This window comes from Haliotis cracherodii, unplaced genomic scaffold, assembly GCF_022045235.1.
Source record: "Haliotis cracherodii isolate W230 unplaced genomic scaffold, xgHalCrac1.p SCAF_14, whole genome shotgun sequence".
Lineage (NCBI taxonomy): Eukaryota > Metazoa > Mollusca > Gastropoda > Lepetellida > Haliotidae > Haliotis > Haliotis cracherodii.
Genome location: NW_027266269.1, coordinates 34,756,744 through 34,777,470, shown reverse-complemented (window position 1 = coordinate 34,777,470; position 20,727 = coordinate 34,756,744). Strand labels below are relative to the sequence as shown.

Sequence of the window (20,727 nt, the reverse complement as noted above, 5' to 3'; positions counted from 1 at the left end):
CATTGAGTGTCCTCTGGTCAACATATTTCTCAAGATCGGGAGATGATTTTGTCTAGTGTGCTGTCTAGTTGTTGAATTGTCTAAGTAAAGACTACACTAGGCCACCATGGAGGAACTGAGGGACATGGAGAGAGCTCTGCTACAGGTGGGTGTCCGATAGGTTTCCGATGTGGTGTACCGCTGTGTGGGTGTCAGGTCATACCGTGTATGTAGTTGTTTAGTTGTATCAGTGTCCAATGGGTGTCTGGTGATTTTCAGATGTGAGTCTTGAATCAAATCAAGTGGCTAGCTGTTGAGCTAGTGGATGTCCCATGGACGTCTCCCACCAAGTTTTATATTTCAGCATAGCTCCAGATTACATATAAGCTGCGTATATTTTTTAGTAAAATATGAATAATAAATCACCACAACCCAATTCATTTTGAGTTGTTTGCATACAAATATGCATGAAATTTGTTTTTAGATAAACATCATAGCAACACTGCATAATTACCCAGTGTAGCCTTTTGAGCTTAAGTAACCGACTCTCTTTCTGCATCATTATTTATTGATCGATTGCAATCATCACCATGATCACCTTTACATAAACTCGACTGCAGTGAGGGGTGGTTGGGTAGCCTAGTGGTTAAAGCGTTCGCTCGTCACGCCGGGTTCGATTCCCGACATGGGTACAGTGTGTGGAGCCCATTTCTGGTGTCCCCCGCCGTGATATTGCTGGAATATTGCTAAAAGTGGTGTAAAATAAAACTCACTCTCTCACTAACTGACCTTTACATAAACTCTGCTGTAGTGAATAATGCACGAATGATACATCTCTTGTGTTTACCTGTTTTAGCTTTAATTCACCCCACAGCATCTGTTTGTTACAGGGACCCATCAAGATCCGGGGTAGAATAGGCTTTCAGCAACCCATGCTTCCCGTAAAAGGTGACTAATGGGATCACGTTGTCAGGCTCGCTGAGTTGGTAGATGCATGTCATCATATCCCAATTGCGTGGATCGATGCTGATGATGTCAATCACTGGATTGTCTGGTCCAGACCCGATTATTTACATTTGCTGGAATATTGCTGAGTGCGGCGTTAAACAACAAACAAAACCAAATGTTTGTTACAGGACGTACCTGTATCTTGTGTCTTCCATGTTTCAGCTACGGCAATTACTGACAAATGCATTTGATGACCTCCTGGACGACGACATCTTATCTGTGACGTCGGATGACTCTGTCAACGTCAGCGGATGCCAGGACCTGTCAGAAAGGTGAGCTGCACTGAAACCTGAAATTTTCTGTCCACTTTACTTGCAATTTTCTTTAGAAAAGAAATAAAGTTTGTTACGTGTAGACAATGGTGGTCTGTTTGTGTCAATATTTTGAATTTGTAATTGTTCTTGCCTTGGCCATGTTGGCAATTTAACCAAGCTGTTAAAATACATTGTAAGAGGTTCAAGTTCGTTTAAGAGGTTCAAATCTGATAACCAATATGGCTGCCAAAACAGCCATTTACTTGTACCAAAATAAGTCAGGTGAGCTACAGAGCCTTGTGTCTCTATTTTCTCAAGTTATTGACATTGCTGATCCATCAGTTTTATTCACCATACTTCACATAAAGCTCCTAAACTAAGTATATTGTCAGGTAGCTTGTCAAGGCACAAGATCTAGTTACATCCCTTACTTTAGAACTGTGCAGAGTTACATCCCTTATTTTAGTCCCGTTTTCATTTGTATGCGGCCATTTTGACTGAATGTGTAAGATGCCCTTTTTTATATCATGACCCTTGGTTCCTCAGTGGAAGAACCCCAAGGAGAAAGAGGGCCAGTGGTAGAATCCCAACAGCCAAGGCTAGCAGTCAGGAGTGGGGGTACCCGGTACCTCTAGCCAATGGCAGAGCTGAGACCGTGTCACATGACGTAGGCTACAGCCAGCCACATGGAGAAGCACCAAATTTCGGAGGCACATACAACCTGTCTTCCCAAGGTCCTGTACAGGAGTACCGAACTAATGACTACAACACCAACACGGAAGGTGTGACTGATTACAAAGGTCAAGGTTACCTGCAGTGGGGTGGCAGTGTGGAAAACCTTGACCCTAGCAGAGGTCATATTGAGGTCACAGAGCATGCTCAGATGCATGAGCACATGCCAGGGTTTCATTATCATCAGCCTTGCTTTGATAATGAGGCTGAGAGGATGGATTCGATGGAGAATCGTATAATTGTTGGAGTTGAACGAGGCGAAACAGAAGGAGGAAATGAACATTTGAGAGCAGAAGCCCAAAAACAGCTCTGGAGTCAGAATTATAACCAGCATTTCAGAGACCTCTACAGGGAAGATGACATTCCAGGGGGAGACAACTCTCACGAACAATTTCGAACCGGGGCCAGTACTTTCGCTAATACTCACCGACATCTTGATAGTGAGATTCAGATTAACTTTGCAAATGGACAAACCCTTCCTGACAAAGCCTACGGCTTTGGACCTCAGTCGGGTCAGTTTTCGTTGAAAACAGAATCACAGCCAATGGAACTTAATTACAACCAAACCTACCATAGCTCTCTCCCTACAAATATTAATGAGGGTATGGTAAGACACATGACCCATCGACAAGATTTAGGGGCCCCTCTTCAAGGGCCCCCGTCACCACGGAAACAGGATTACCCTGAATCCTACAAGGTTCAATACAAAGCTCCCCAGTCTGAGCAACCAATTTCTTCAACCAATCAGATGCTGCCAGAACCTGAATCAACCAATCAGGAGGGTGCAGGGAATCAAATAGATTTCCTACAACAAGGTATGTTTTGTGTCAAGACTTTGTGCATCATTCATGTCATATGAATAGCATCACACAAGAAATATAAGTACCGTATTTCCTCAGTGAAATGCCCGGGTGTATGATTATTTCAGTCAGACACTCTTTAACCTGGTATTTGTTCACAGAGATAATAATGATGAGAATCCTGTGCATAAAAAACTACAACAGCACCCAGATATGCTGATACGAATGCTTCGCTAATTCATACCGAGAATTCAGATGCCTTAATGCTGATTTGCAGATAAGAATCTGGGATAGAATAGGTCTTCAGTAACCCCTGCTTGCCGTAAAAGGTGACTAAGCTTGTCGTAAAAGGCAACTAATGGGATCGGATGGTCAGGCTTGCTGACTTGGTTGATGCATGTCATCGATCCCAATAGCTCGGATCGATGCTCATGATATCAGTCACTGGATTGTCTGGTCCAGACTCAATTATTTATACAGACCGCCGTCATATGGTTGGAATATTGCAGAGTGCGGCGTTAAACAACAAACCAACCAACCAACCAACCAATGTTATGACCTTTTATGGAGGTGTGCTCAGATCTTGACCAGATAAGAGTAAAACATCTGATTTTAGTTATATACTGTTCCAAGCAGCATGAAAATAAACAACAATCACCCCCATCTTGTCACCGTGTAAAGACACATCTAGTTACTCCCGTATCTCTCGACAGACGGTGGAGAGGATGAGAGACAGGCAGGGCAGCTGCAGATCCTGTACAAGGCTCGAGGTCGCCAGCTGGAGGACCTCCGCAGGGACCTTGACACCCTCAAGCAGGAGTCGGGGAGGGAGAACCGCATCCTCAAACACCAGCTGTCTCTGGCACAAGGTGGGTTTCTGATTATATTCCAAGCTTCACTGCTTTAGAACCGCATCCTCAAACACCAGTTGTCTCTGGCACAAGGTGGGTTTCTGATTGTATTTCAAGCTTCACTGCTTTAGAACCGCATCCTCAAACACCAGTTGTCTCTGGCACAAGGTGGGTTTTTGATTGAATTCCAAGCTTCACTGCTTTAGAACCGCATCATCAAACACCAGTTGTCTCTGGCACAAGGTGGGTTTCTGATTGTATTCCAAGCTTCACTGCTTTAGAACCGCATCATCAAACACCACCTGTCTCTGGCACAAGTGGGGCGGTCGGGTAGCCTAGTGGTGAAAGCGTTTGCTCGTCACGCCGGAGACCGACATGGGTACAATGTGTGAAGCCCATTTCTGGTGACCCTCGCCGTGATATTGCTGGAATATTGCTAAAAGCGGCGTAAAATCAGACTCACTCACTCACTCTGGCACAAGGTAGTTTCTGATTGTATTCCTAGCTTCACTGCTTTAGAACCGCATCCTCAAACACCAGCTGTCTCTGGCACAAAGTAGGTTTCTGATTGTATTCCAAGCTTCACTGCTTAAGAACCGCATCATCAAACACGATGTTGACCAATGTCATTCCATTTATACCATTGTAATTACATGTTTACATGGACTTTCAATATCACTGTAAATACTGAGAAAAGTGTGCGTCAATACATTGATGGATTATACAGACAGTTTTTGAGAGTATGCAATAAAGATGCTTACCCCGCTGATTCCTCAGGTGAGAAAGAGGGTGTGGCATCCAGCTACCGCCAGTGTCAGGAGCTGCTGCAGGAGACGAAGGATGACAACGCCCAGCTGCTGGGGAAACTACAGGCTGTGGAGGCACAGGTGGAGAGCCTCAACACAATCAGAGACGAGGTGAGATGTCACACACACACACGCACACGCCCACACACACACACTTGTGGAGGCACAAGTGGAGAGCCTCAACACAATCAGGGACAAGATGAGATATCACACACACGCACACACACGCACACACACACACAAACGTGGAGGCACAAGTGGAGAGCCTTAACACAATCAGGGACAAGGTGAGATGTCACACACACACACGTGGAGGCACAAGTGGAGAGCCTTAACACAATCAGGGACAAGGTGAGATGTCACACACACACACACACACAAACGTGGAGGCACAGGTGGAGAGCCTTAACACAATCAGGGACAAGGTGAGATGTCACACACACACACACAAACGTGGAGGCACAAGTGGAGAGCCTTAACACAATCAGGGACAAGGTGAGATGTCACACACACACACACACGTGGAGGCACAAGTGGAGAGCCTCAACACAATCAGGGACAAGATGAGATATCACACACACGCACACACACACACACACACACACAAACGTGGAGGCACAAGTGGAGAGCCTTAACACAATCAGGGACAAGGTGAGATGTCACACACACACACGTGGAGGCACAAGTGGAGAGCCTTAACACAATCAGGGACAAGGTGAGATGTCACACACACACACACACACAAACGTGGAGGCACAGGTGGAGAGCCTTAACACAATCAGGGACAAGGTGAGATGTCACACACACACACACAAACGTGGAGGCACAAGTGGAGAGCCTTAACACAATCAGGGACAAGGTGAGATGTCACACACACACACACACGTGGAGGCACAAGTGGAGAGCCTCAACACAATCAGGGACAAGGTGAGATGTCACTCACACACACACACAAACGTGGAGGCACAAGTGGAGAGCCTTAACACACTCAGGGACAAGGTGAGATGTCACACACACACACACACGTGGAGGCACAAGTGGAGAGCCTCAACACAATCAGGGACTAGGTGAGATGTCACTCACACACACACACACACACACACAAACGTGGAGGCACAAGTGGAGAGCCTTAACACAATCAGGGACAAGGTGAGATTTCACGCACACGTACGTAAACCTAGACACACTCCTACAGGCAAAGGAGGCACAAGTGGAGAGCCTCAACACAATCAGAGACGAGGTGAGATGTCACACACACACACACACACACGTGGAGGCAGAAGTGGAGAGCCTCAACACAATCAGGGACAAGGTAAGATGTCACACACACACACACGTGGAGGCACAAGTGGAGAGCCTCAACACAATCAGGGACAAGGTGAGATGTCACACACACACACACGTGGAGGCACAAGTGGAGAGCCTCAACACAATCAGGGACAAGGTGAGATGTCACACACACACACACACACAAATGTGGAGGCACAAGTGGAGAGCCTCAACACAATCAGTGACAAGGTGAGATGTCACACACACACACACACACACACACACAAATGTGGAGGCACAAGTGGAGAGCCTCAACACAATCAGTGACAAGGTGAGATGTCACACACACACACAAATGTGGAGGCACAAGTGGAGAGCCTCAACACAATCAAGGACTAGGTGAGATGTCACGCACACACACACGCACCCCATGATATCAATCACTGGATTGTCTGGTCCACACTCGATTATTTACAGACCGCCGTCATATAGCTGGAATATTGCTACAGCGTTAAACATCAAACAAACATTCTCAGCTCCCCAGGGAATATATATCTCCAACTTCATTCCAGGCATCAGAAGGTTCACATCCACATTACAAGCTTATCCTACCGGGGGGCGGTCGGGTAGCCTAGTGGTTAAAGCGTTCGCTACTCACGCCGAAGACCCGGGTTCGATTCCCAACATGGGTACAATGTGTGAAGCCCATATCTGGTGTCCCCCGCCATGATATTGCTGGAATATTGCTAAAAGCAGCGTAAAATCATACTCACTCACTCACTTACTCACTCATCCTACCGGGTACCCATTTGTTGCTGGGCAAAAGCCCTTGTAAATACTGCACTCTCACTCAAGGATTGTCCATGTTTTCAGTATGTGAAGAAACTGCAGACGTCCGAGACGACCATTGAGAACCTGACCCACGAGCTGTCGAACCTGCAGCAGTCAGACAGTCTGGCTCGGGCCCGCAACCAGCACGAGGCGGTCGTCAGCAGCATGCAGCAGAAGTTTGACAAGGAAGTCCTTGACCTCAAGGAAAAACTGGACATCGCCAATGAGACCATTAACCAAAAGGTATGTTATGTTCTAAATTAGGGGGGGCGGTCGGGTAGCCGAGTGGTTAAAGCATTTGCTCATCATGATGAAGACCCGGGTTCGATTCCTGACATGGGTACAATGTGTGAAGCCCATTTCTGGTGTCCCCCCCCCCCCCCCCGTGATATTGCTGGAATATTACTAAAAGCGGCGTAAAACAACACTCACTCACTCTAAATTATGGCCACACATTTTTAGTTTATGTTTCAGAGGTTAATTCCAACTTTTCCACAGTTCAAAATCAAAATGAATAGCTGTGTCAATCATGTATTTATTTATAAGAATATATTATATCGCGTTTTCAGAACACCGACATCTCCTGTCTGCGTCAACAAGTGAATCAACTGACCCAAGTCAGTGAGAAGTCTCAGATATCCCGAGCGGAGACAATCAACCGGTTGACTCAGAGCCTGGAGGAGAGTCAGAAACGATGCCAGTCTTTGCTGGAAACAGGTGGGTCCACATCACACAACAGTGTTCCAGGATCTTTCTCAGTTCAACACTTAAGTGCCCTTGGAAAGTGGGTTGGTTGGTTGGTTTGTAGTTTAACGTCGCATTTCTGGTGTCCCCCGCCATGATATTGCTGGAATATTGCTAAAAGCGGCTTAAAACCAAACTCACTCACTCACTCTTAGGGGAATGTAACTGCAGACTTTGTCGTGGTTCTGTATGTGCTGACAACAATGAAGAGGTCTGCTCATTAGATGTTTTTTGTTTAACAGCCTCATCTCAGGAGGTGAGTGAGTTGAAGATATCACTGAAGCAGATGACGGCGTCGAAGAAGATGTCATCAGAAATGTGTGACACACTTCAGGTACAAGCATCTTTCCCCCCTTGTACTCCCAGCAAGGTTGACCATCCTCCCTCCATCACCTCAGGCCTCCACTCCCTCTACCCACCACAGCACACCGTCCTTCTACTCTGGCCTCCATCACCCTCTACCCACCACAGCACACCGTCCTCCCACTCTGGCCTCAATCAACCTCTACCCACCACAGCACTCCGTCCTCCATCACCCTCTACCCACCACTGCACACCGGCCTCCCACTCAGGCCTCCCACTCTGGCCTCCATCACCCTCTACCCACCACAGCACGCCGTCCTCCCACTCTGGCCTCCATCACCCTCTACCCACCACAGCACACCGTCCTCCCACTCAGGCCTCCATCACCCTCTACCCACCACAGCACACCGTCCTCCCACTCTGGCCTCCATCACCCTCTACCCACAACAGCACGCCGTCCTCCCACTCTGGCCTCCATCACCCTCTGGTCACCACAGCACACCGTCCTCCCACTCTGGCCTCCACCATCTACCCACCACAGCACACCGGCCTCCCACTCAGGCCTCCATCACCCTCTACCCACCACAGCACACCGTCCTCCCACTCTGGCCTCCATCACCCTCTACCCACCACAGCACGCCGTCCTCCCACTCTGGCCTCCATCACCCTCTACCCACCACAGCACACCGTCCTCCCACTCTGGCCTCCATCACCCTCTACCCACCACAGCACACCGGCCTCCTACTCTGGCCTCCATCACCCTGTACCCATCACAGCACACCGTCCTCCCACTCAGGCCTCTATCACCCTCTGGTCACCACAGCACACCGTCCTCCCACTCTGGCCTCCATCACACTCTACCCACCACAGCACACCGTCCTCCCACTCAGGCCTCCATCACCCTCTACCCACCACAGCACACCGTCCTCCTACTCTGGCCTCCATCAACCTCTACCCACCACAGCACACCGTCCTCCCACTCAGGCCTCCATCACCCTCTACCCACCACAGCATACCGTCCTCCCACTCAGGCCTCCATCACCCTCTACCCACCACAGCACACCGTCCTCCCACTCAGGCCTCCATCACCCTCTACCCACCACAGCACACTGTCACCACTCAGGCCTCCATCACCCTCTACCCACCACAGCACACCGTCCTCCCACTCTGGCCTCCATCACCCCTACCCACCACAGCACACCGTCCTCCCACTCTGGCCTCCATCACCCTCTACCCACCACAGCACACCGTCCTCCAACTCTGGCCTCCATCACCCTCTACCCACCACAGCACACCGTCCTCCCACTCTGGCCTCCATCACCCTCTGGTCACCACTGCACACCGTCCTCCCACTCTGGCCTCCATCACCCTCTACCCACCACAGCACACCGTCCTCCAACTCTGGCCTCCATCACCCTCTACCCACCACAGCACACCGTCCTCCCACTCTGGCCTCCATCACCCTCTGGTCACCACTGCACACCTGTCTACCACGAATCCCTGACCACCACCTCCCACTGACTGTCTAAACGCACCCACCATCCCCGACCACCATCATGCTACCGGACTCCCACACCCACTGCCACCACCATCCACCCCCTCTCTCTGACTGCCTGTATGTTGCCCTGCCACACCCCCTGTGACTGCCTGTATGTTGCCCTGCCACCCCCCCTCTGACTGCCTCTATGTTGCCCTGCCACACACCCCTCTGACTGCCTCTATGTTGCCCTGCCACACACCCCTCTGACTGCCTCTATGTTGCCCTGCCACACCCCCTCTGACTGCCTCTATGTTGCCCTGCCACCCCCCCTCTGACTGCCTCTATGTTGCCCTGCCACACCCCCTCTGACTGCCTCTATGTTGCCCTGTCACACACCCCTCTGACTGCCTCTATGTTGCCCTGCCACACACCCCTCTGACTGCCTCTATGTTGCCCTGCCACACACCCCTCTGATTGCCTCTATGTTGCCCTGACACACCCCCTCTGATTGCCTCTATGTTGCCCTGTCACACACCCCTCTGATTGCCTCTATGTTGCCCTGACACACCCCCTCTGATTGCCTCTATGCTGCCCTGACACACCCCCTCTGATTGCCTCTATGTTGCCCTGCCACACACCCTCTGACTGCCTCTATGTTGCCCTGTCACACACCCCTCTGACTGCCTCTATGTTGCCCTGCCACGCCCTCTCTGACTGCCTCTATGTTGCCCTGCCACACCCCCTCTGATTGCCTCTATGTTGCCCTGCCACACCCCTCTGACTGCCTCTATGTTGCCCTGCCACAACCCTTCTGACTGCCTCTATGTTGCCCTGCCACGCCCCCTCTGACTGCCTCTATGCTGCCCTGCCACACACCCTCTGAATGCCTCTATGTTGCCCTGCCACATCCCCTGTGACTGCCACTATGTTGCCCTGCCACGCCCCCTCTGACTGCCTCTATGCTGCCCTGCCACACACCCTCTGACTGCCTCTATGCTGCCCTGCCACATCCCCTGTGACTGCCTCTATGTTGCCCTGCCACGCCCCCTCTGACTGCCTCTATGCTGCCCTGCCACACACCCTCTGACTGCCTCTATGTTGCCCTGCCACATCCCCTGTGACTGCCTCTATGTTGCCCTGCCACGCCCCCTCTGATTGCCTCTATGCTGCCCTGCCACACACCCTCTGACTGCCTCTATGTTGCCCTGCCACACCCCCTCTGACTGCCTCTATGTTGCCCTGCCACACCCCCTCTGACTGCCTCTATGTTGCCCTGCCACACACCCTCTCTCTGACTGCCTCTATGTTGCCCTGACACACACCCCTCTGACTCACTGCCTCTATGTTGCCCTGACACACACCCTCTGACTGTCTCTATGTTGCCCTGCCACAAACCCTCTGACTGCCTCTATGTTGCCCTGCCACACCCCCTCTGACTGCCTCTATGTTGCCCTGCCACACACCCTCTCTCTGACTGCCTCTATGTTGCCCTGCCACACCCCCTCTGACTGCCTCTATGTTGCCCTGACACACACCCCTCTGACTCACTGCCTCTATGTTGCCCTGACACACACCCTCTGACTGTCTCTATGTTGCCCTGCCACAAACCCTCTGACTGCCTCTATGTTGCCCTGCCACACCCCTTCTGACTGCCTCTATGTTGCCCTGCCACACAGACTCTGACTGACTGCCTCTGTGTTGCCCTGCCACACACCCTCTGACTGCCTCTATGCTGCCCTGCCACACACCCTCTGACTGCCTCTATGTTACCCTGCCACACCCCCTCTGACTGCCTCTATGTTGCCCTGCCACACCCCCTCTGACTGCCTCTATGTTGCCCTGCCACACCCCCTCTGACTGCCTCTATGTTGCCCTGCCACACCCCCTCTGACTGCCTCTATGTTGCCCTGCCACACCCCCTCTGACTGCCTCTATGTTGCCCTGCCACACCCCCTCTGACTGCCTCTATGTTGCCCTGCCACACCCTCTCTGACTGCCTCTATGTTGCCCTGCCACACACCCTCTGACTCAGTGACTGCCTCTATGTTGCCCTGCCACACACCCTCTGACTGCCTCTATGTTGCCCTGCCACACCCCCTCTGACTGACTGCTTCTATGTTACCCTGCAGAGTGAGGTGAAGGAGTTGAAGGAACAGCTGTCCATGTTCGAGTCAGCCTCCACCCTCGGCATCTACTCCAGCACCCAGACACGCAGTGGCCTCGGTGACGACTCCATGACCGACCTTGGCATTCGGAAAACCCTTGACTTCAGCACCCCAAGGTCACAAGCAAAGTAGGTCAAATGAGCGTGAAATGGGGAAACAGTTGCATTTTCAAAACTTACACACACTTAAAAAAAAGGAAATAAGGAAAGTCCTGTCAAAAAGGGTAACATATTATAGTCACCTGGAACTACACTTGTTGCAGGTTTGACGGGAGCCAGTCTTCCAGCGAGCTGATCACAAGCCTGAAGGTGGAGCTGGAGAGATGCTTGACCAGCAACAGACAGAAGAGGTCACAGGTGAGCAAGATGCAGGAGGAACTGAGGGAGTACAAGAAGGAGGTCAAGGCTCTCAGGGAAGATAACTCTCAACTGGAAAAACTCACAGGAGAACAGAAGGTAAGGAAAGAGTCACTGAGTAAAGAACATTTTAACACGCTCTTTTGCAGTCCAAAGCAAATTTGATTTGAATTCCTCAAACACCACTTTGCTTGTCTGCTAGTTCAATGTTATACTTATCAACCTACCAGTTATTCTACCAACACACTGGCTTTGATTCTGATTGGTCAATATAAGATTAAAATTAGGTATCTAAATCAATTCAATACCTCAAAATTAACATGCCTTTTTACCCCAACATCATGCATATGAAAACATTGATCTATTGATTGCCTACACATACTACAGTGACTGCCAATAACCTATTTAACATATTTTCTATACCGTTTAATTGCCCATCATAGATTTTAATATTCACAAGATTCATACATGCTTGAAAAGGCCATGAATGTAAAGGTCCCTCTTGAAAAGCCTTGATTTTTAGTTTCAACCATGAAAAGCTTTGAAAATCACCAAAATAGTTTGAAAACCCTTCACTTTTGTACAAAATGAAATATCCTTGTGAGATAAGTATTACAATAAATGACAGATTTAATTTTTTATTTTTGTTTATTTGAAACTTTGTGATGTTCATACTGCTTTTTAGGTCTTATGACTAATATTTAGTTTGCTGGATTGAAAACATTATTGGCAGACATAAGGCTAATAACCCAACTAGAAAAGCCTTGAGAAAGACAGCTGGAAGCCTTGAAAAGGCCCTGAAGACCCTGTTTGTTTGAACCTTGATTCAGCTAGTAGAAAACATGACAGATAAGATTAATGAATGTACTTATATGTGTGTATGGGTTACCATGGATAGACACAATGAGTCGTTGTTGTTGTTGGGGTGTTGAACTGGCGATAGGTTCATGACCAGTTGCGGGGGCACGGGTGACCCACTCGTCTAAGGGCATGTCAGACAGCTTGTCTTGTGGGTTCAAAAACCCGGTTCGCCCCGATTATGTTTCTAAGTTTGTCACCACCATACCCGTGCTAATGGGTTTCACCGAAGTGGTAAACGTCTGTGACCTGCATCACTTGGGGCTTTCCTCCCACATTAAGCTGACACACCGCAATATAACTGGAATACTGTTAAAAGCGGCTTTAAACCCAACTCACTCACTCACTCACTCATGACCAGTTGCTGTTGTTGGTGACAGATGAAGCTGCAAGACTTTGAGGAGCTGCTGCAGCCAGGCCAGAAGATGAGCGCCGTGGAAGCGAGGCTGCGTAAAGATATTGAGAATCTGGCCCGGGAGAAGACAGCCATATTGGAGGATAACGAGGTATGTCGTCTGTGGAAGAACTGTTTGTTTGTTTGTTGTTTAACGCCGCACTCAGCAATATTCCAGCTATATGATGTTGGTCTGTAAATAATTGAGTCTGGACCACACAATCCAGTGATTGACACCATGAGCATGGATCCAATTGGGATACGATGACATGCATCAGCCAAGTCAGTGAGCCTGACCACCCGATCCCGTTAGTCGCCTCCTACGACAAGCATAGGGGAGTGTCTCTTGTTGTTCCCCATAGATGTAGCTGGGCAATGTACTCCACCTGGCCAAAATAGTGACCACCCATTGGACGAATCTTTTTGCCTGTGTGCTAGGTCTGTGTTGTCAGTCTTGCAAGATTATTTTGATCTGCCACATGTCACTTTCAATTTTAAATGTGTCCAAAACTAACATCATGTGATGAAATACCTGAAGTGACTTCAAACTCGTGAAAATCCGGGGTAGAATAGGCCTTCAACAATCCATGCTTGCCGTAATAAGCGACTTTGCTTGTTGTAAGAGGTGACTATCGGGATCAGGTGGTCAGGCTCACTGACTTGGTTGATGATGCATGTCATTTTGTATCCCAACTTTGTTAATTGATGCTCATGATGTCAATCACTAGAATGTCTGGTCCAGACTTGATTATTTACAGGCAGCCATCATATAGCTGGAATATTGCTGAGTGCGGCATTAAACACCAAGCAAACAATCAAATAACAAACAAGTATCACTTCAAATTAACATTACAGAAGTCTTATCTCAAAAGTCAGTTTTTAGTTCTTCAGGCAATATCTATATCAAATCTGTTGCTAAAATGTGAACATTCACTATAATTTTCTTTTGAATGTAATTCGAAACACATCTTTCATGCTTCATCGTTTGTGTCTGTGATGTATATGTGTTAAGCTAAATTGCAGATTACAAATATTGTGAAAAGAAATTTTCTTGAATGGGTCCTAATTTATACGACCCCAAAATGTCCACTTGCTTATTGTTCAAGGGAGATAACTTGTGTTTCAGGAGTTGAAAAAGAGGCTGGAGGAAGTGGGCGCTAATGATGAGAGATTGACGGAGATCAACCAGGAGCTGACCAATCAGATATCTCGGATGGTCCGGGACTACGACCATGACAAGCGAGATGCCTTGGAGAGGTGGGACACAGTGGAATCAACATCTTGACTGCTTTCAAGCAGATGATGTCGGGTAGTGGTTAAAGCGTTCGCTAGTCACGCTGACAACCCAGGTTCGATTCCTGACATGGATACAATGTGTTAAACGACGTTAAACCCCATTTCACCTCACCTCACCTCACCTCACCTCAGCTCACCTCACCTCACCTCACCTCACCTCACCTCACCTCAGTAGCTCACTCACTCACTTCATTCCGGGGTAGAATAGGTCTTCAGCAACCCATACTTGCCGAAAAGGCGACTATGCTTGTCGTAAAAGGCGACTAACGGGATCGGTTGGTCAGACTCGCTGACTTGGTTGTTGCATGTCATCGTATCCCACTTGCGTGGTTAGATGCTCATGATGTCAATCACTGGATTGTCTGGTCCAGACTTGATTATTTTACAGACCGCCGTCATATAGCTTGAATATTGCTGAGTGCGGCGTTAAACAACAAACAAACAAACTAATCACTCACTTCATGTGGTTGCAGATATTAGTGGTTTCGGGCACAATGTAAAACAACTCACTCACCACCCAACTCATAGCCTCACTTACTCCTTACATAGCCGGAATATTGCGGCCTAAAAACAACAAACAAACAAACACACTCTCCTTACATCACTCACTCACTCACTCACTCACAAACCCACCCACCCACCCACCCACTCACTCACTCACTCACTCACAAACCCATCCACTCACCCATCCATTCACTCACTCACTCACTCACTCACCCAACCACTCACTCACTCACCCAACCACTCACTCACTCATGTGTTGTTGCAGGTGTCAGCGGACGTGTGAGCAGGTACACGAGGACGCCCGGGACATGTTGAGACAGGAGTTGGAGACCAAGTTCAGCATTGAGAGAGCGCAGATTGTCACCAAATATGAGACGGAAATAGCGAAGATCAGGTAAGGTGGTAAAATCATCTGTCCAGAGCTAACATATTTGTATTAAGGTATACGTTTATGATCACTCAGCAGTGCCTGGGGATAGAAAGGCTGTCACTGATATCTATATAATATTTTGAATACTTCCTAGTGATATACAGTTCCAGGAGATGATGTTGTGCTGTGTGCAGGTCCTAGAGATGATGTTGTGTTGTGTGCAGGTCCTAGAGATGTGTTGCGTGCAGGTTCTAGAGATGGTGTTGTGTTGTGTGCAGGTCCTGGAGATGATGTTGTGTTGTGTGCAGGTCCTAGAGATGTGTTGCGTGCAGGTTCTAGAGATGGTGTTGTGTTGTGTGCAGGTCCTAGAGATGATGTTGTGTTGTGTGCAGGTCCTGGAGATGATGTTGTGTTGTGTGCAGGTCCTGGAGATGATGTTGTGCTGTGTGCAGGTCTTAGAGATGATGTTGTGCTGTGTGCAGGTCCTAGAGATGATGTTGTGTGCAGGTCCTAGAGATGATGTTGTGTTGTGTGCAGGTCCTAGAGATGATGTTGTGTTGTGTGCAGGTCCTAGAGTTGATGTTGTGTTCTATGAAGGTCCTAGAGATGATGTTGTGTTGTGTGCAGGTCCTAGAGATGGTGTTGTGTTGTGTGCAGGTTCTAGAGATGATGTTGTGTTGTGTGCAGGTTCTAGAGATGATGTTCTGTTGTGTGCAGGTCCTAGAGATGATGTTGTGTGTAGGTCCTAGAGATGTTGTGCTGCGTGCAGATCCTAGAGATGATGTTGTGTTGCGTGCAGATCCTAGAGATGATGTTGTGTTGTGTGCAGGTCCTAGAGTTGATGTTGTGTTCTGTGAAGGTCCTAGAGATGATGTTGTGTTGTGTGCAGGTCCTAGAGATGGTGTTGTGTTGTGTGCAGGTCCTAGAGATGATGTCTGTGTTGTATGCAGGTCCTAGAGATGATGTCTGTGTTGTGTGCAGGTCCTAGAGATGGTGTTGTGTTGTGTGCAGGTCCTAGAGATGGTGTTGTGTTGTGTGCAGGTTCTAGAGATGATGTTGTGTTGTGGGCAGGTCCTAGAGATGATGTTGTGTTGTGTACAGGTCCTAGAGATGATGTTGTGTTGTGTGCAGGTCCTAGAGATGGTGTTGTGTTGTGTGCAGGTTCTAGAGATGATGTTGTGTTGTGTGCAGGTCCTAGAGATGATGTTGTGTTGTGTGCAGTTCCTAGAGATGATGTTGTGTTGTGTGCTGGTTCTAGAGATGATGTTGTCTTGTGTGCAGGTCCTAGAGATGATGTTGTGTTGTGTGCAGGTCCTAGAGATGATGTTGTGTTGTGTGCAGGTCCTAGAGATGATGTTGTGCTGTGTACAGGTCCTAGAGATGATGTTGTGCTGTGTACAGGTCCTAGAGATGATGTTGTGCTGTGTGTAGGTCCTAGAGATGATGTTGAATTGTGTGCAGGTTCTAGAGATGATGTTGTCTTGTGTGCAGGTCAGACCTGATTGCGACCCAGCAGGAATTGGACAAGGTGAAGGACCTGTATGTGAGGACCAGCGAGGAGAGGACGGAGTTGGAGGACGTTCTCACCAGGCAGTTTCAGGACAAGAGAGAGGAAGAAATGAAGATTGTGAGTCAGTTTTCAAAATTAAGAAGATCCACAGTCCTTAAACATTGCTGCCGTAGTATTTCAATCTAGAGAACCTAAAAGGACAGCTATTATACCAGCCAGAAATGGGGTTTCTTGAACTTTGCCATTATGGATGGCAAACAACAATATTCTGCAGTTATAATTATCAGTGCTACTGAAATTGATACAGAAATCATGACATTCCGGATGCTTCAGGGTATTGTCGGATTGACATGATACAGCACGTCAGGATGAGTGTGCTCATAATTTACAACATTGCTAGCGGCCGTTAGGAAATTTCTGCATTCCAGGTGCCTCGGTCTATGATGTTGCCCCTTGCATTGTAGTTGCCCCTTGTGATGTAGTTGCTCGTTGTGTTGTAGTTGCGGGATGAGCTGGAAAGGGAGAAGCAGGATGAGATGGAGAGACAGACAGAACAACTGGACATCAACCGTGGCGAGCTCCGCGCTAAGATCATGGACGAGGTCAAGGTCACCCAAGAGGAAGAGATCAAACAGAGGCTAGAAGCCGAGGTAGGTGTGGATCTCATGCATAAGGAATTTTGGACTTCAGAAGCAGACTCCACTTCTCCCATGGGAATCAGAGTGAGTAAGCTGGGTCTTGCTAAACCACTTCATGGATCGGCGGCCAGGTGCAGTTATTTTGTTTATTGCATGTCACTATACCACTATGACATGGATTGCTACTTTGTTTGTTTGTTTGTCTGTTTGTTTGTTTGTTGTTTAACGCCTCACTCTGCAAAATTCCAGCTATATGACGGCGGTCTGTAAATAATCAAGTCTTGACCACACAATCCAGTGATGGACATCACAAGCATCAGTCTATGCAATTGGGATGACATGCATCAACCAAGTCAACGAGCCTGACCACCCGATCCTAGTAGTCGCCTCTTACAACAAGCATAGTCGCCTTTTACACCAAGCATGGGTTGCTGAAGACCGATTCTGACCCGGGTCTTCACGGATGGATTACTGATAACAATCACCAGATTGTCTGGTCCAGACTCCATTATTTAAAGGCCTCCATCATATAGCTGGAATATTGCTGAGTATGGCATTAAACAACAAACCAACCAACCAACCTTGCGTGGATCGATGCTCATGATGTCAATCACTGGATTGTCTGGTCAAGACTCCATTATTTACAGGCCTCCATCATATAGCTGGAATATAGCTGAGTATGGCATCAAACAACAAACAACTCCCCTGTGTTGTCAACGGTTGTTTGTGATAAACAAATTTCTATATTTGAAATTTGTTTATCCACAGTGTTCGAAATGAATGAGCCCCCCTGGTGTCCATTGATTGCGGGTATAGTATTTCACTGTAGGGACACACCTAAATATTTCACTTTGATGTATAATTATTTATTATTTGGTTCATCAGAAGAACCCATTGCTTTTCATGGTTTCAAACGCAGAATATTTGTGACCTTGTTTTGACAGCTTGCGAAGGCTCGCGTTGATTGGCTGGGGGAGCAGGACACTGAGCATGTGCGGCAGGAAGTGAGGCAGGCAGTGGAGAAGGAGATGGCCCTCAAGCATGAGGCAGCAATGGAAGACATGCTTCAGGAGAAGATTCACCAAGGTGAGCTCACCAAATGTTCTGTTTATCTGTTTGTTTTGTAACGCTGCACTCAGCAATATTCCAGCTTTATGACGTCGGTCTGTAAATAATCGAGTCTGGCCCGCACAATCCAGTGATTGACATCATGAGCATCGATCTACGCGATTGGGATATGATGACATGCATCAACCACCTGACCACCCGATCCCGTTATACGCATATTACAACAAGTATGGGTTGTGAAGACCCATTCTAACCCGGATCTTCATGGGTCACTAACCAAATGACCAGGACACTGTCACTGATTGTCCAGTCTTGCATATCTAAAGTTTCTACCCTGCACACTGGTTCAAATCCCTGAATGTGGTTTTAGGTTTGTCAGCGCCATTTCACCAAAGTGGTTATTGACTGAAACCTGCATCACTTAGGGCTTTTCTCTCTCTTCAAGCTTATACTTATAATACTGTACAAGTGGTGTCAAACCAAAATCACTGTGTCACTAAATGAGATTTTATATTTTTAGCAAAAGTTACCTGGATGGCCGAAAGGAAGATTCTATTTGAGTCGGAAATACAACAACGTATGCAGACTGAAAAGGTCACATGGCAACAGTTAGCCAATGAGAGGCTAGAAGAGGCAGTGAACACCGCCATCGACCATGCCAAGGCTCAGTGGCTGAAGACAGAAGATGGCAGTTCCCAATATGAGGTGGGTTCCTTCTCAGCAGCAGAAGCCAACAACCTCCCTGTGAGGGGAGGTGAGGTGAAATGGGGTTTAATGACGCTTCCAAGATTATTGCACTTATATAGCGATGTGCATGTACGTGTGTGTGTTTGTGGGGCTGCTTGTACTAGTCTGGACTGATGCCGATTTATAGTGCTAGCTCACTGAGATACCATGCCGCAGTTTAACATGAATACCCCACTACGACACAGTATACTGACTCCGAGCCGACCAGTCCTTGTTTTAGCCCCTTAATGCCGAGCACCAGACAGGGTAACAACAAGTACCATCTTTTAACGTCTTTTGGTATGACGCGGTTGGGGATCGAACCCCGGACCTTCCACTCTCCACTAGACCACGGAGGCGGTCCCTACCTGTGAAGATCCGGGTTAGAATTGGTCTTCAGCAATCCCTACTTGCCATAAAAGGCGACTAACAGGATCAGGTGGTGAGACCTTGATGACTCTGTTGATGCATAGCATCGTATTCCAATTGCGTAGATTACTGTTCATGATGTCAATCACTGGATTTCCTGGTCCAGACTCAGTTATTTACAGACTGCTGTCATAACGCTGAAATATTACATGGCATTAAATTACAAACAAGCAAACACTCACTTTAATCATTGTAGGATCTGCTAGAATCTGCCAAGTCCAAATGGAAAAGTGAATCAGAGCAGAAGCTTGAAGAAACCGTGACAGCAGCGGTGGAGAAGGCCAAGGAAGACTGGGAGCAGAGGGCTGCTGAACAGCACAAGGATATGGTTGAAATACTAGTGAAAGAAAGACTTACGACAGAGAAAACAATATGGCAGGTGGAAGCAGACGCACTGCATGAGGTGGACATAAAACATGCAGTGGAAAGCGCTCAGCAGAAGTGGATGACTGAACGATCTGGAAGAGAATCGATGGATCCAGCTTTTCAGAACCGCCTTCAGGCTGAAAAACAAAAATGGCAGCTGGAGGCGGACAGGAAGTTGCAGCTGGAGGTCAATCGGGTCATGGAGCGCGCTCAGAAGCAGGGTTTGTCTGAAGTGGAGAAGAAGAATTTAGTGGAGGAAGAGGTGACCAAGAGACTGGAGGTGAGAAGTAACAATGTATCGGGATGTTGGTATGAAACTATTTGGGGTTCTTGGTATGTGGGTGATGGTATGGAAAGGAAATGTACTTTGATATTGGTATGAAATGGTTTGGAAATGTGTTTGGATGTTGGTATAAAAATATTGGCGGTTCTTGGTATGTGGGTGATGGTATGAAATGAAAATGTACTGTGATATTGGTATAAAGTGGTTTGAAAATGTGTTTGGATGTTGGTATGAAACTGTTTGGTGTTCTTGGTTATTTGGATGATGGTATGATTGAAATGAAAATGTACTTTGATATTGGTATGAAATGGTTTGAAAATGTATCTGGATGTTGGTATGAAATGGTTTGAAAAAGTATCTGGCTGTTGCTATGAAATGGTTTGAAAATGTATCTGGCTGTTGCTATGAAATGGTTTGAAAATATATCTGGATGTTGCTATGAAACTGTTTAGGGAGTACTTGGTATGTGGATGAGAGTATGAAATGAAAATGTACCTATATATTGGTATGAAGTGGTTTGAAAATGTATTTGGATATTCGTATGAAAGTGAACTTGGGTGTGGTGTGATCTTTCTTATTGTGGTTCAGTTGATGTCTCGCTGTGTGATTTTCATCAGTAATTCCTGAGTGTCCTTCAGTCAATTACAAACATTTGTACTTATCCTGTCTCACACTATTACATTATGTCTCTTCTGTTTACCTGAACA

At 47.7% G+C, this 20,727-nt stretch overlaps 1 protein-coding gene across 1 annotated transcript in view; it reads left to right on the top strand.

The window, feature by feature from the left end:
- Positions 1-20,727, top strand: part of LOC139461212 (centrosomal protein of 152 kDa-like) — a 50,062-nt gene that overhangs the window by 13,467 nt on the left and 15,868 nt on the right. The window contains exons 3-19 of the mRNA XM_071242813.1: positions 1,150-1,259; positions 1,788-2,788; positions 3,487-3,642; positions 4,402-4,541; positions 6,573-6,773; positions 7,100-7,247; positions 7,517-7,608; positions 11,187-11,350; positions 11,485-11,677; positions 12,817-12,942; positions 13,957-14,087; positions 14,896-15,024; positions 16,492-16,627; positions 17,011-17,160; positions 18,093-18,234; positions 18,737-18,921; positions 19,568-20,017. Coding sequence (XP_071098914.1) covers positions 1,150-1,259; positions 1,788-2,788; positions 3,487-3,642; positions 4,402-4,541; positions 6,573-6,773; positions 7,100-7,247; positions 7,517-7,608; positions 11,187-11,350; positions 11,485-11,677; positions 12,817-12,942; positions 13,957-14,087; positions 14,896-15,024; positions 16,492-16,627; positions 17,011-17,160; positions 18,093-18,234; positions 18,737-18,921; positions 19,568-20,017 — 3,654 coding nt within the window. The remainder of the gene's footprint in view (positions 1-1,149; positions 1,260-1,787; positions 2,789-3,486; positions 3,643-4,401; positions 4,542-6,572; positions 6,774-7,099; positions 7,248-7,516; positions 7,609-11,186; positions 11,351-11,484; positions 11,678-12,816; positions 12,943-13,956; positions 14,088-14,895; positions 15,025-16,491; positions 16,628-17,010; positions 17,161-18,092; positions 18,235-18,736; positions 18,922-19,567; positions 20,018-20,727) is intronic.